The sequence below is a fragment of the Schistocerca piceifrons genome, chromosome 4 (genome assembly GCF_021461385.2).
Source record: "Schistocerca piceifrons isolate TAMUIC-IGC-003096 chromosome 4, iqSchPice1.1, whole genome shotgun sequence".
In the NCBI taxonomy this organism is placed as follows: domain Eukaryota; kingdom Metazoa; phylum Arthropoda; class Insecta; order Orthoptera; family Acrididae; genus Schistocerca; species Schistocerca piceifrons.
The window spans coordinates 16,564,622-16,581,230 of NC_060141.1; the positions used below are offsets into that span (position 1 = coordinate 16,564,622).

Genomic DNA, 16,609 nt, shown 5'->3' on the forward strand with positions numbered 1-16,609 from the left:
AGCATTTTGCTCAGAGTTCCGCATCTCCGAATTACCCTCTGGCCTTCCGCTCCATTAAAGAGTGGGTGGATCATCGGAGCCTTTCATTTCGCACCCGCCATCCTTAATCCTACCATGTTCCACTCAGTGAGTGGGAACTCCACAGTGCCCTAGCCGCTTGCCTTGATACAGCTCCCGGGCCATCCACTGTCACATGCTGAAACACCTTTCAGTGGACTGCCAGCTACGCCCCCTCGACCGTTACAACCGTATCTGGGTTGAGGGTGAGTTTCCGTCGCAATGGCGGGACAGCATTGTTATCCCCATTTTGAAACCTGGCAAGAACCCATTGGAGGTGGACAGCTACTGCCCCATTAGCCTCACCAACATTCTTTGCAAGTTGCTCGAACGCATGGTGAGCCGGCGGTTGAGTTGGGTACGAGTCTCGGGGCCTTCTGGCTCCATCTCAGGGTGGGTTCCGTAAAGGCCACTTTGCCGCCGACAATCTGATGAGCCTGGAGTCAGCCACCTGTAAGGCCTTTGCCCGCTGTCAGCACCTCGTCGCTGTCTTTTTCGACATGCGGAAGGCGTACGATATGACATGGTGCCATCACATCCTCTCTACGCTTCATGGTTGGGGTCTTCGGGGGGCACTGCCGATTTTCCTACAAAATTTTCTGTCACATCATATCTTCCGCGTGCAAGTTGCGGCCTCCCATAGTTCCTCTCGAGTTCAGGAGAACCGGGTACCACAGGGGTCTGTCCTAAGTGACTGCCTGTTTTTAATTGCAATTAAAGGGCTCGCTGTGGCGGTGGGAACGTCTGTTTCAGCTTCCTTGTATGCTGACGACTTCTGCCTCTACTATAGCTCCATTGGCATTGCAGCTGCTGAACGTCAGCTGCAGTGCACTACCCGCAAGGCGCAGTCTTGGGCTGTAGCGCATGGCTTCCAGTTTTCGGCTGCCAAGATCTATGTTCTGGATTTCTGCCGGCGACGAACATTTCACCCTGAGCCGCAGCTTTATTTTGCTGGCGAACTTCTTGGTGTGGTGGAGACACATCGGTTTTTGGGTGTGATTTTTGATGCCCGGCTGACTTGACTCCGACATATTCGACAGATTAAAAAGATATGTTGGCGACATCTTAATGCTCTGCGATGCTTGAGCCACACCAGCTGGGGCGCCGACTGCTCTATCCTCTTACGGCTCTACCAGGCATTAATCCAGTCCCGTCTGGATTATGGGAGCCTGGCTTATGGTTCAGCATCCCCATCTGCATTGCGGGTGCTGGACCCAATCCTTCACAGCGGGATCCGACTTGCCAGTGGTGGTTTCCGGATCAGCCCTGTGGGCAGCATACTTGTGGAGGCAGGTGTCCCTCCACTGCGGTTACGGCGCCAACGTTTACTGGCCGCTTATGCTACGCATGTTTGTAGCTTGCCCGGGCACCCTAACTATCGGCCTCTGTTCCCACAGTCGGTCGTCCATCTCTCAGAAAGTCGGCCGTGGTCAGGTTGTACGATCGCGGTCCATGTCAGAGAGCTTCTCTCCGGGCTTGGTGTTTTCCCTCTTCCACCTCCTTTCCGGGCCCCTCTGCGTACACCCCTGTGGTGTGTGCCTCGCCGTTGCCTTCGGCTCGAATTGGCACAGGGCCCGAAGGACTCAGTCCCTCGAGAGGTCTTCCACCGCCGCTTTCTTTGCATCCTTGCCACATATCAGGGCTCTGGCATTGTTTACACTGACAGTTCGATGGTTGCTGGTCATGTTGGTTATGCTCTCACTCTAGGGAACCACTACGAACAACATTCATTGCCGGCTGGCCGCAGCGTTTTCACTGCTTAGCTGGTTGCCATCTTTCGTGCCCTAGAGTATACCCGCTCCTGCTCAGGTGAGTCTTTCGTTATCTGTAGCGACTCCTTGAGCAGTTTATGAGCTATTGACCAGTGTTTCCCTCACTCTCGGCTGGTGATGGCTGTACAGGAGTCCCTCCGTGCTCTTGCCCGTTGCGGCTGCTCTGTGGTCTTTGTGTGGACCCCAGGCCATGTTGGGATACCCGGCAATGAACATGTAGACCGCCTGGCCAAACAGGCCACCAGTGAACCAACTCTGGAGGTAAACCTCCCAGAGACTGATTTGCGGGCAGTCTTACGCCGTGCAGTTCTCTCGCTTTGGGACGCTGAATGGCGTGATCTGACCACACCTAATAAACTCTGTGCTGTCAAGGAGACGGCGGCTGTGTGGCAGTCATCCATGCGAGCCGTTCATAGGGACTCAGTCGTCCTTTGTCGGCTCCGCATTGGACACATCCGGCTGACGCATAGATATTTACTCAGCCTTGGGGACCCGCCTCTCTGTCGCTGCGGGGCGGTTTTGACGGTGGTGCACATTTTATTTGCCCTTTTTGCTTTTAGCTGTGCTCAGTCAGACATTTGCGCTGCCTGATACGCTCCCTGCCCTTTTAACAAATGACACTGCCATGGCGGGCTTAGTTTTGCATTTTATTCGGGCAGGGGGCTTGTATCACTTGCTCTAAGTGTTTGTCTTTATTTTGTGTTGAGTGTGGCCTTTGGCCTACGGTTTTAGACTGGGTTTTTAATATGTTTCTCGGTTGTTGGCTTTTCCTTTTTATTCTCTCTGGTCGGCCAACCACTGTCACACACTGTGTGATTTTACTTCGTTTTGTCTGGTCTTTGTCTAAGTTTCTCTTATCCTGTGTCATCTGTCATCTCTTCCTTGTTTGTTTTTATTCTGTGTGGGTGTTTTTAAGTTTTGGAAAAAGGGACCGATGACCGTAGCAGTCTGGTCCCTTTAATCCCACGAACCAACCAACCCTAAATTTAGTGTAGGTAACCTCTTAAAATTTTCACTTCTTACAAAATTAATGCTAGCTAGAACCTTCACTGAAATTAAAAGTAAGAGCATCAACAATAAGAATGCAGTGGGAATTTCAGCGTTAAACACAGGGGAAGGAGCAGATAGGTCGAAAGAGTACATTCAAGACTTCTTCAAAGCAGAGACACTGTCTGATGCAGTAGAAGAATTAATGGGGGTTGATATGGAAAACATAGAAGATCCAGAAGACTTGCAATCATATGAGGCAGAAGGGATAGATAACATCCTTTTGAAATTTCTAAAATTCCTGGGAGCAGTAACTAAATGGTTTTACAGGTGGGTGTGTAGAATCTGAGACTGGAGACATACCATCAGACTTGCAGAAAAACATCCACCAATCCCTAAGATAACAAGGGCAAGAGATTTCATACAATCAGTTTAACAGCTCCTGTGTCCAAGTTCCGAACACGAATAATATACAGAAGAATGGAAAAGAAAATTGAGGAGCTGTTAAAAGATGATCTGTTTGGTTTTTTGAAAGGTAATGGTGCCCGAGAGGCAGTTCTAACATTGTGCTTGATAATGAAAGCAAGACAAGAAAAATAAAGCTATGTTCATAGGATTTGTTGATTCAGAAAAAAACTTTTCAGAGAAGTGGGAGTAATTTGTAAGGAAATATGGGTAACATACAATTTGTACAACAACCAAAAGGGACAGTTATGTTGGAAGATGAAGCATGGAATTCTGAGAATGAAAAGGGTGTAAGACAGGGCTGTAGTTTTTGGCCCCTACTGTTCGTCCTGTAAACTGAGGAAGAAATGACTGAAATAAAGGAAAGATCAGGAATGTGATTAAATTTCAAAGTGATAATATTCGCTGATGGCATTGCCAACCTCAGGGAAAATGAAGAATATGGGACTTGCTGGATGGAATGAACAGCCTAATGAATACAAAGTATGGACTGACAGTAACTGAAGAAAGACAAAAGTAATGAGGGGTATCAGAAATGACATTAGCAATGAACTTAATGAAACACTTGGTGACCGCGAAGCAGTAGTAGTTAAAGAATTATGCTACCTTGTAAGTAAAATAATACATGATGGACAAAGCAATGTGTACATAAAAAATACCCAGGCAAAGAGGGCATTCATAGCCAAAAGAAGTCTACTAATATCAAACACACAAAGAAATTTATAAGAGTATACATTAGGAGCACAGCATTGTGTGGTAGTGAATTGTGGGCTGTGGGGAAAACCCAGAAAAGAAGAGGCAAAGTATCTGAGATGTGATGCTAAAGAAGCATCAGTGAAGAAATGAACATATGGAAAACACTGAGAAGAGGCAGGGTAATAGGACATTGTGTAGTACCCTCCATGGTACAAGAGGGAGTTTTGGTTGGAAAAACTGTAGATTCGAATACATCCAACAAATAATTTAGGCTGTAGGATTTAAGTGCTACTCTGGAATGAAGAGGCTGACACAGATGAGAAATTCATGGCAGGCCACATCAACCAGTCAGAGGACATGACTCAGAAATAAAAACCACAAGAGCTACAGCACAGTGTCATGAGTCACTCTTTGAAGGCTACTTTATATGTTCGCTATGGAATTCTATTTACTGTCTAATGACAAGCCTGTAGTCCTAATATTATATTTAATTGAAGGGCCTCTACTTAAGAACGTTTTTTTACTGTATGATTCAAAATGGAAATTTCAGACTTGGTTATTAAGCCTCAGAACCTTAAAAGCTTTCTTCCTTGTCTTGTTCTGTTATGTCTCCTCTAACTCAGTTTGTTAGAGAAGTCTTAAGAATTATCTCATTTCTTGTTGCCATTCCTCCCTCTCAGTGAATGGAGCTTCCTTCCTTCCTTCCTTCCTTCCTTCCTGATACATATAGTGAAAAGATGCTTCCTTTCACTTTCAATCCCCCTCCCCCGTATATGACTACAACTTTTACTGTGGCTATAAGTTGCTTGGGAGAACCCTTATAATTTAATTTTGTGGTTTCAGGTGGAACGGCAACGGTCAGTGGCTTAACAGAAATGGATTACCCTTCTATAGAAGGACTTTCATCAGTGAAACAAATTAAATCCATTAACAAAGTTCCTTTACCAAGAGAAGTGATGGAGCATTTTGGTCGTATCCTTTTTTTACATTCTTAATAAATCTGTATTATATGCATGCTTTGTGATACAGAGGTCAGTTTTTAAAAGCAAGTCATTCATCTCATTATGCTGTAGTTACATTACTAGGATAAATGGAAAAACTGTATGTGCATGTTCAGGGTGTATTACATACATGAATGCACATAATTCTACGATTGTAGTATAAATGCTAAGTTCTACAGCTACTAAAAGTTGAATATCTCACTTAACTTTCTCCAGATATGCAGTGCAATTGTATGATGGGATTATTTCCTGAAATTGGCAGAGCTTGGCTTACAATTGATAGTGATATTTATGTGTGGACTTACGAGCATGGGTTAGTACAGTTTTTTTATTTATATGTATGAAGGTCATTCAATAAGTAATGGAACTCGCCCCTCCCCCCCCCTCAAAGCAGGTTAAATTTATTTATAGTTTAAGTACACTGTATGGTTTCCTGATTCTTCGGCTATAAAATACTATTTTTCATCGTAATCTCCATTCAGTTCTATGTCCTTAGGCCAGGTTAATGTTAGTCTTTATGCTGTCATGCTATCACTTCAGTGGTCTGTGTCTCAGTTAAGTTCTTGATCAGGATGTATACAATCTGGGAAATGTGGGGAAAAAACAGGAACTTTTTAGCATTACAGGAAGATAAATTATTTTAATTTTCAGTTAAATTTTTGTAATTTTGACAGGTAAGAAATGATACTCCAATGAAGAATTTTACTTTAGCCAACAACTGCAGAATAATACTACAGCAGTAAAACATAAAAAAGAGAATAACACTAAAATAAAACTTTAGTTGCAAAGAAAATGTACCATCTAAAACAACAAAACACAGTGCACCTACAAACATCTGCTGACAGCAAAATGTGTCAAAGACAGTGCAATACTTCTCACGGGCCTTGTTCCTATGAGTGTGACAGCACAACTGCTTCCATTTCTAGCAGGTCGTGGGAAAATATTGCAAATGGTAAATTCAGAAGCATTACTTCCAAAGTAAATTTCCTTTTAGAAATGTTGAGTTATGTTACGAGTGAGAATGTACGGTAATTTCTTAAATTGCAGTGTGTTACTCTCATATGCACGCGTGCGCGCGCGCACACACACACACACACACACACACACACACACACACAACAGAGTAGTCTTGCCTTACATGCCCTACATTTGCATCAGTGTGTGCTGTAGATGGGTGACCAGTTCTGTGAGATCATCTTGCACTGAATCTTTGCCTTCATGAATCCTTCTGTGCCACTCGAAAACATGACTTCTTGAAAGTGCGTCCCTGCATATATTTGCTCAATCATTTTTATGTAAGTTCAATATCACTGTTAGTTCTGTTGGGTAAGGATCCCACACATGTGAGCAGTATCCTAGGAAATGCCTCACAAGTGATTTGTAAGCAGTATTTCCCTACTTCATACCAATAAAGAGAAGTCTGGTACCTGTTTTACCCATGATTTAATCTGTGTGATCATTCCACTTCATGTTCCAAAGAACTGTTACACCCAGGTATTTGTATGAGTTTGCCGATTCCAACTATTTCGTTGATAAAGTTGTCCTAAGACACTTCAGTGTTGTGAAGTATACAATTTTGCATTTCTGAATAAAGTTGCCAACTCGAACTCTTATCAATATTTGTGCAGTTTCTTTCAGACTGTACATCCACGTAGATAACTGCATCATCTGCTTAAGGTTACGTTACTATTAATATTTTCCACAAGGTCAGTCATATACAATATGAACAGCTAGACCCAACATACATCCCTAGGGTATGCCTAAAGTTATGCCTGTATCTGGCAGTGACTCTCAATCTGAGATAACTTGCTGCATCCTCACTACCAAAAAATTCTCTGTCTAGTCAGGAATTTTGCATGATGCCTCATATGATCATACTTTTGATAATGTGTAGATGTGGTATGAAGTTAAATGCTTCTTATAAATTGAGAAATATGTCATCTAATGGGCTGCTTCAATCCCTCACTTTCAGGATGTCACATGATGAAAGTGCTTGTTGGGTGTCACATGATCTGTGTTTTTGAAATCCATGCTGTTTGGCCGGGAGGAGGTCATTCTGTTAGTTATCGCTCGAACACTATGTCATGGCAGTTTTAGATGGGGGTTGTTTTGATCTATGGTTTCTGAAGTTAGCAGTAGAGATTCGGCATGTCCCACTATTTTTACTGCATTGCCAACCATTACCGTGCCTCGTGTATTATCCAGTTTGTTCTGCTTTCTGTTCTGCATTGCTTGTTGCTCGTATTGTATTTTGAAATGAGTGAAGACGCTGCTCGAGGTCAATCACAGCGTTCCACTATACTACTATGACCCCTAAGAGGAAAGGGAGATTCGTAGTACGAAGTGGTGCTTGTAAAATGATACACAATGTGCTAGAGTGCTGCGAGATGGAAAAGGAAATCAGAAAGCTTCTACACCCTATCACGCAGGCCTGTAAGAGAGCTGCCACTTAAACCAGCAAAAGTGTAAGAACATTAGATGGAATTAGTAAGTTTGTTACTCTCTTTCAGGCGAATTGCGTGATAATCCAGGAAAGAAAAGGCTTGTTTTAGTTCTAATTTGTACTGTACAAGTGTAAAGCTGTTTATATGCTATGATGCTTCCAACTAGGCAGCTGCTAGGTTGAAAGTGCTTTTTTTTTACTTTGTTTCACTTAGGAAGAGAGAGAGAGCAATATTCAAGAAGTCAATGACTTCAGTAAATTAGTTATAAGGAATACCGTCACAGAGTTCTACATACAAGAAAAAGTAGTACCAAGCAGGGAAAAACTTCTTTCATTGCTGCACAAGAAGACAAGTTGGAGATGGGGCAGTACCTCATTAAGAACTTTAATGGAGTCAGTGGGATTTGTGTGGAAATCCATAATGAACAAATGGAATATGTTGTAAGAACGTGGTGACATTGTTCTTTGGTGGTCTCATTTCGTAGCACACATGAGGAGCATTAGGGAAGCTGAACAAAATACTTTTTTTATCTTGATGAGTCGTGGATTGATAGCAATGTGACATGCTGCAAATGCTGGGAGAGGCCACAAGATATATTGGGTTTTTTAGCATGGGGAAATGGGTCCAGAAGGATGGTAGTGGCAAGTATTGGCTCAGAAGACAGGTTTGTGAAGCAAGCGGAGCTAAAGTTCTTGGCGAAATCGACTCGAGGGGACTACTGGGGCCAAATGAACTCGGACAATTTCGAGAATGGTTTTTCGAGATGGTACTCCCTTATCTTCCAACAGATCGTCATTGTTATGGACAGTGCGTCTTATCAATGTAGGCAGGTGGACAAAACATAATCAATATATTACTTGAGGGTGGCAATAATAGAACGGCTGTGAAGAAGAAAAGTTAAATGCAATGACAGCATGACAAAGGCTGAGCTGTATGCCCTTGTGCAAGCGAATAAACAGAGTGAAAAGACATACATAGTAGACGAACTGGCAAAGAGTGCAGGAGACACTATAGTTCGCCTACTGCCATACAGTTGTGATCTGAAAACAGTTGAATTTGCATGGGTGAAAATTAAAAAGTTCTTGATGGAGTATGTCGTCTCTGATGACATGTTTACTGCCTGTCACAAAAAACTAATGGACAATACGTTCAGTTCTGGGAAGGATACTGCAGAAAAGTGCAAGAGGTGGAGCATGACTACAGGAGGTGCGATGGTGTAGTGGAAACAGTTGATGACGACGTCATTATACGTGTTAATGACTCCAGTGAGGGTTGATTTAATACAGACACAGCGGAACACGCGAGCTTATCCCACGCGGACACAGCAGATAATGAGTCTTTACATACAAACACAGCTGAGAGTGACTAAAATAATTTGACAAACATGTTTCATGCAGTATGTAAATGTTGTATATATTGAATTACATTGGTTTTCTATCAGAAAGAGTGTTTGTAATTTATATCATTTCTGATAGTTGTTATGCACTTTGTAGAGATAAATGTCTTCACTTGTTTGAGCATTCACTATCACCATACTTCACATCTGCTTTCACTGAAGCACGAAACATGGGTTTGGGCTGGCTGCCCTGCGAGAGTGAGGCGGGGCATGTCCCCCCACCCCTCTCTGCTCCCCTCTACAGCCCTAGTGTGAACTGAGATTTCTTCCAACTACTGGACACAGCTTCTTGTTTGAGGAATCTCTGATGGATTATGGTTAACAGAGGGGCTAACTCGGCCACAAATTGGGTATAGAATCAGATAGGAATTCCGTCGGGCTGTGTGGCCTTGTCCGATTTTAATGATTCCAGTTGTTTCTCATTGCCACTGACACTAATCACTATTTCACACATCTTTTCAGTGGTATGAGAATTAACTTGGAACAATACTCTTGGCTTTTCTTTTTGAACTTTTGAAAATATAATTATGCATTTCTGCTTTTCCATTGCTACCCTCAATTTCAATTCCTGTCTTGTCCATGGGCGACTGAACACTAACTTGGTGCTACTAACTGCCTTTATGTGTGATCAGAATGTCTGTGGGTTTTGTGAAAGATCTTTTGACAATATTCTGCAATAGAAATCATTGATGTTTTCTCACATTGCTCTCTTGACTGCCAGGCACGTTTCATTCAGGATCCCCCTGTCTATATCCCTGTGCTTTGTTTTATTCCTATAATGGAGTAGTCCGTTTCTTTAGAAGTTTCTTTATAGTGGCTGTATACCATGAAGAGTCCTTCCCATCATGAACTATTGTAATTGATACATATCTATCTGGTGCATGGTCAGCTGTTTTTTTAAACTTGAACCATAGTGCCTCTACATCCTCTTGCTTTGTTGCAAAAGTTTAAATAATGTTCCTTATTAAGAAACAACATTACTGCTGCTTCATCTTGCTGAACACTTAAATCTTTTACTTGTTTTAGATATCCTTTGTACTTAGGTATACATTGTTGCTGTAACTACCTCATGGTCACTGATGCCAGTTTCAATGCAGAGATCTTCAAGGTGATCAGCACTCTGTTTCCATTGGATCTAATACGTTTCAGTCATGGGCAGGGTTTCAAATTATCTGTTCTAGGTACTTTTCAATAGAGGCATTTAGTAATATTTCACAGGTGATGGATGGTCAAACTTTCCTCCAATGATTACTGTATGATTGGGGTACTTACATACAAGCGAACTGAGGTTTTCTATCTCGGATTTTGGTTTCTTGTGTACTGTGAGAAATATTCCACCACCTCTTCCCATTAACCTAGCATTTCAGTATGCACTTAAATTTTCCCCAAAGATCTCACTCTTGTCAGTTTCAGGTTTTATGCTCCTCTCTGTACATAGTATTATGTGAGCTTCCCTGATTTTTAGGAGCACTTCAAACTCTGGCACTTTGTTCTAAATGCTTCAGCAGTTAACCACTAACATTTTAATACTCTCACCTGTGGGAGGTGTATTATCTGATCTTACTGTTACTCCTGGTTTTCCTACAGCTATCATTATCTGACTGGGTGGAAAGTCACCTATCTAAAGAATCCTTGTGTGCACTCCCCCCCCTTTCCCATGCGGTCAGCGGCTACCTGGGTAGCTTAATTGTATGTGTTGCTCTTTATAGTTTAATAGTTCACTTATTCCTGAATAATATTTAAAGTTGAACTGCATTGGACATCATAGTGAATGTTTGTAGAGAAGGTATTGGCATGACTGTTTCTGTTTTTAATATTATTTTGTACCTTTTTTTTAGGTCAGACTTGGCATACTTTGATGGCCTGGGTGAAACTATAGTGAGCATTGGATTAGTCAAACCCAAACCTGGAGTGTTTCAAACTTTTGTAAGATACCTTTTGATACTTACAACAACTGTTGAAATTGTTGTACTTGGAGTCACATTTACAAGTAACAGAGATGGTAAGTTTACAGTTTTTAGTGTACGTAATAGAGCTGTGCGAATGTCTTAATTTAACAACTAAGCTTTACATTATTCCCTGAACACTAAATTATGGGGTATACAGTTTCCATTCCAGCATATGAAAGCCAGCATAATTAATTAGAAACTGCTTTCACTAGTGAATTCAGTTATGTAGGGAGTTATGCATTTACAAAACACCAATGAAATCAAGTAAAAGTGTTCAAAATAAAAAAAAAAAGTGCAATAGATGCGTTTTTAATTGATTGATTTCATATAAAGTACAGAGTACATCAGATTAAGAGACACAGAACCAAGTACATTATTTTCATTGAAGTGTGCTGTTGTATAAAATTTACAAAAAGAAAATAGAACTTAATTTATTTAGAGGATTATTTTGACGTGCGTCTTTTCAAGCAGGGTGTGAATTTGAAGCTTCCATTTCAAACCTTAACTGCAGTCATGGAGCATGCTAGAGGGACAAATATGAAGTCATGAATTACTCCTGAATGTCACTTTTTGCCTTAACTGATGCTCAGTTGACAGCATAGAACATATGTCCCTTTTCTTCCCTTGTTAATACCACCGAAGTAGGATAGTGTGTACTCCCTCTGTACTACCCCTTTCCCTGTAGTCCCATGTTTGAAACAGAGCTTTCTTCCTCAGATTATTCCATATAATTTCTTTTATCTAACCACTTCAACTTTTCATTTCTTTACGCACATGTTTTTGTTTCTTGAGTCTCGTACCGATGTCGCGGATGAACGGAAAGACCATCATCTTCATGTAACTCAGTGAATGATTTTGATCAGTAAACTGATACTGTACAGTTTACCTCCAATATTAAGATAGCAGAAAATTGTAGATTGGGTTTTCCAGTATAACTAATTTTACACCTTCTGTGAATTATAATACTGTATTTACCCAATTATGAGACAACCTGCTTCTTTTTAAAAGGCTCCTTGTGAAAAATTTTATTTTTCACATATTCTGACTAATCAAATTACAAATGGTTTTATCGACATTATGTGCCTAAAAAATTTGCATTATAGCTATTTTAAACTGAGGCCATTTATTGATTGTCTACATTTAAATAAAATATTAAAAAAGAATAGTTTACATAAATTCTAACTGAACTACCTTTTTTTCTCATCATCCTAATAATGCAGCTGTGAAATTTATGTCTTAGTTGTCACAAATATTTTGTTGTTTCTTCTGAATATATTGCAAAATCTGAGGTTGTGATTATGGTGGAACCTGAGAACGCAGCTGTTTTTTGCCAGTGGCATAAGGATGAGAATTTTACATCGTTTCTTGCTTCCAAACATTTGTCTCCCCACTGCTGTGTCATTGGCTGCACAGGACCAGCAGCTGACGCACCACCTTTTGTTCCCGTCATACCTTACACTGAGTATCAGCAACATTGTTTCTAGGAATGTATAGGTATGCCACTCACCCCTAGCTAGATTTCTACAGACTCCTGCAGAAATGTCTACCATTGTTATGTGTTTGCCCAATTTTAAAGTTAATTCAGATGGATTCAGGCAAACTGCAGTTTAAATCTGGCAGATGTTCATAAAAGGCCAAAGTATGCGCTATAGGTTCCCATGGTTGGCAGCACAACATAATTTGCTGCCTGCTCGCAACTCCGCTCCCTGCAGTCCTCCTAGTTTTTGGTGAAGTCTGTATCACTGTTCCTTCTCCACCCCTTGCATAATGCTTTGTTTGAGCAGCTGTGAAACAGACTGCAGTATCTTCTAGGGTGCAAGTCCTATGTGTCACCAATAACTAATACATAAATAAAAGATCACAATCAAGATTTGATAAAATTGTCAAACTTTTGCTCGCCCCGTGATCTAGCTACGTCTGTTGGTACTGTTGCCAAGACAAGTCTTGGCGCTGTAATTTATTCTTGTGATAACAATTACTGACAGTTTAATACAATTTATTTCGTTTCTTAGACATATAATTCTGGATTAATTTTCTTTCGTGTTTCGTCTGACTTCTTTCACCATCTTGTTCTAAAGCTGATTAAAAGGTAGTACAGTAACATTTTTACCCAGTATTCTAATGAGTGAAGAACGACCAAATTTATCATTTGCAGTCCACTTGGTAAATCATTACAGCATCTCATAATCAAATAAAATATTCACCTGCATTGAGACTCAAGTAATGTTTTTTGAGGACAACGTGTTTGCCTTTCAATGTTAACTTTACTTAAAAAGCACCATGAATGTTTCTATATGGTTTCCATACAAGTTTGAGAAATCTTACAGCAAACTTATTGAAATACAACAGTAATTTGTAAAATGATAGCATTAAATTCTATTTCTTGTGTTTCACAAAATTTTTCAGTTTTAAGCAGAGCAATAGATCGTCATCGTTGCTAGTCCATACTTTCTCACATATCCCTTGCTCCTGCAACACAAGAGTCAAATGTTATGTGACTGTTTGAGCAAAGGCAATACCGTATAGAGTGCTTCGGCATATCAGGAAATCTCAAGCCCGTTTGAGCATGAGTTTGCCGTACCTGCCCTTCTCAATTCTTCAAACTAAATCTGCTCAGGACCCAAATAGCCCAAGCTTCATCAGTAAGTGTAAGCTGACCCCTATATAAATCTGTTAATCAATGTAAAAATGTTGACCTTTGTAGCATTAGTTTAATATGTGAATATCATACAACCCCATAGTTTTTGAATGGTGAATTTGAGAAAAAACCTTCTCTTATAAGAGAGTAAATAAGACACTCAGAATTTTCCAGCATCAGATGTAGCTATTTCATTCATGTGAGGTTTATAATTTAACTTCAACAGCTTCATTGCAATATTGTTCCTTTGTTAGCAGTGCTCGGTGCTTACTTGATAGTCTGTAATGCAGCTCTCATTACATTTATCATAACTTAAATATATAACAAATAATGCCCAGTATTTCAGCAACACCCATACCAAGAAGAAAAACCTGTTACAGTGTGTTCTTACCCAGCGTGTGTTTGAATGTGTGACTTCTACCCTCACCCTCTCTGAATACATTCAGATAACTATGTAGTTGCAGTATTTCTATTTCTGTCATACTTCATTGTTCTTTATCGCTGATCATTTCTGTTACAATTTACTCGTGGTGACAAATGTATTTTTACACTATTTTTGTCAGAATCCTTATGTTTATCTGTTGCCACAGGTTTTCATGGGGAAACTGTGTTCATCTGTTGCACATATTTTTTATTAGGCTGGACTCCAATTAGCTGCTGAAAATAATGGAACTAACACTATTTAAAAAGGCTGTTTCCGCCCCCTGTGATATTATCACAACTCCCCAACAAATAGTAGACAGATTCAATCATCAGATGTTGTGCTGACTTCACTGGGCAGTTGAATTGATATATATTTTTCACCATTTCTGTGAATTATTCTGTATCCTTTACTTCACAATGAGATTAATACATCCGGAGAGTGTCTGTCCATACTTGGAGATGTTCTCTTGTTGCATCAACACACAGGAGTCTGCAGTGACTATGGGTGCGAGTATGGTTTGTTTAGGGGTAAGATGACTACATAAATTAAATGTATGGGTCAGAGGCAGCTCTCACAAGGGACCCATCCTGAAATTTTTACGGAGGTAAAATACAGTGAAAGAAATGCACTGCAAATATTTTTAAAAAAAGTATTATTTAAAACTGCTGCAGGGTGTATATGACCCAGGAAGTCCGGGAAAAACCCGGGAATTTTTTCATCCTGGAGAAAACCGGGATAAACCCGCGAATTTTTCGGAATTCCGGGAATTTTTCATTGTTTTAGCTTTCAGTTAAATTTTTGTAATTTTGACAGCAGAATTGATTCTCTAACAAAGAATGTTATTGTATCCTGCTACTGGAGAATAATACTGCAGCAATAAAATATAAACTAGAGGAAAAAATAAAAGTTTAGTGCCAAAGGAAATGTGCAATTTACAGCAACAAAATACCGTGCACGCACAAGCTTCTGCAAATAGCAAGCATATGTCAAAGGCCGTAGGGCGCAGACTGTAATTCTCCGTAACAATAAACTGCTTGCTATGAGCATGACATCACAACTCTTCACATTAGGTTCGTTTGACCAATTGCCAGCGGTCTGTTGCGCATGCGCATTTAACTTGCGTATAAGCAGTAGCTTCTCCCGCTACTTGAAGTTTGGCTGTTAGCTGTATCGGTAGTAGCAGCAAGCAGCCATATGCAAACGAGAAAAATTTTTCTCGCGCGCCATAGCTGCCAGATCACGCTTGCACAGAGCTGTCTGAGTTGTAGTGGGGAGGGGGTTAACCTTCACGTGACCCATGTTTACGTTAAGTGATTTCGCTGCTTCTCTTCATGTACAGCTCCCATGTCAAATGAAAACAAAACGGATTTCTGTAGCCAAGAGCTATCAAGTGAATTAAAATGCATTCACATAATTACGGAGGGCAAAAATATATTACTAATTTCAGTTTCCTGATTTTATTTTATTTCCAAGTTAGTAGCAGTCAAGCATTAATTGCCTTGCAGAACAGTGAAGTTATTTTTGCAAGTTTGCTAAAGAAATGTGGCTTTATTAATCTTTCCGCTGAGGCAATCATTTTATTTGAAACGAAGTGTTTGATTCTACAGTATTGGGTAGTTCCAACTGTTCGCTGAATTTCAAGTGCACGTTATCATCTGCCATATATGGCATTTTGTCATAATAAGGAACCAAAAATGAGATCGTAGAGTACTGGTGCTCCAAGAAAATTTACATCCCAAAAACCACACTGAAAAGCCTAATATCAGATGGGACCTACTTCTTGTGAATCTGGAAAAGCCAATTTGCACTTCAAGCCGAATTATACATTTTAGTATGGTTTACGAAATTTTGATGCTCTTCAGAGTATCCTCTGATGCCCCGTTTATTTTATGGTGTAATCTAAGCTCTCTTAGTGCTTTATACACATGAACATATGGGCTTGCTACACCACTGCTGTTGCACACGCACAATAATACCTGTTTTCTGGCGCTCTCTCGCAACTGGTAAATCGAACCTATTTCTAACAGTCTCCGGATAGTATTGCGAGCGGTGGTTAGAAAAGCGTTACTTTCTATGTAATTTTCTTTTTACGCAAGATGAATTATGTTACGTGAGAGAAAGTGGGATGGATATCTAAATCACAGAGCGTTCGAAACTGAACAGTTTGAGGACCAGCCACTTACAAGAATTTTGAACCAAGACATTTATGTCATAATTTTAAATTTACTGGCACGTTTGTGTGATGTATCTTAAAGTATAACACGCGCAAAAAAAGATCAATATTACATGTGAAAGCTTAGCTTCTGTTGTAGCGTGTTAATCTTAGAGACTAATATTATATATGAAAGCTTAGCTTTTCTTGTAGATATACGGTACTGTGTACATTAATGTAAACAGTTAACTTTTCCTCTTGCATGTTCGCGCTATTTAACCAGTGATCTTGCTATTGGCTGACTATAACACGTGTCCTATGCTCTGAATAGCTGCTATCGTCGGCTGGCGAGATCTCATGGCTTGAGATATGACTTGCTTACAAAAGGACATCGCAACCTCGGTTTCAACGCTCCGGAAACTAACGCACTGTGTTTGGTGCAACTCGAATTTATACTTTCGTAATACGAAAATATGCAGCGTGTATGTTGCTGCAAATCAAAGGTCTTTCCAAAACTTCTCTCCTTTTCTTTATTAAAAGTCTCCGTTCAAAGGATTGATAAGTTTCACAGTTCCGAGGGAAAATCTACGGAGAACCTACTGTCACTTAGCACAGAAAAAGTGTATTT

The 16,609-nt window shown here is 40.4% G+C and overlaps 1 protein-coding gene across 1 annotated transcript in view; it reads left to right on the plus strand.

Annotated features, from left to right (window-relative positions):
* Window positions 1-16,609, plus strand: part of LOC124795542 (nuclear pore complex protein Nup155) — a 258,190-nt gene that overhangs the window by 13,319 nt on the left and 228,262 nt on the right. The window contains 3 exon segments of the mRNA XM_047259615.1: window positions 4,821-4,949; window positions 5,195-5,291; window positions 10,657-10,820. Of these exon segments, the coding sequence (XP_047115571.1) occupies window positions 4,821-4,949; window positions 5,195-5,291; window positions 10,657-10,820 (390 nt within the window).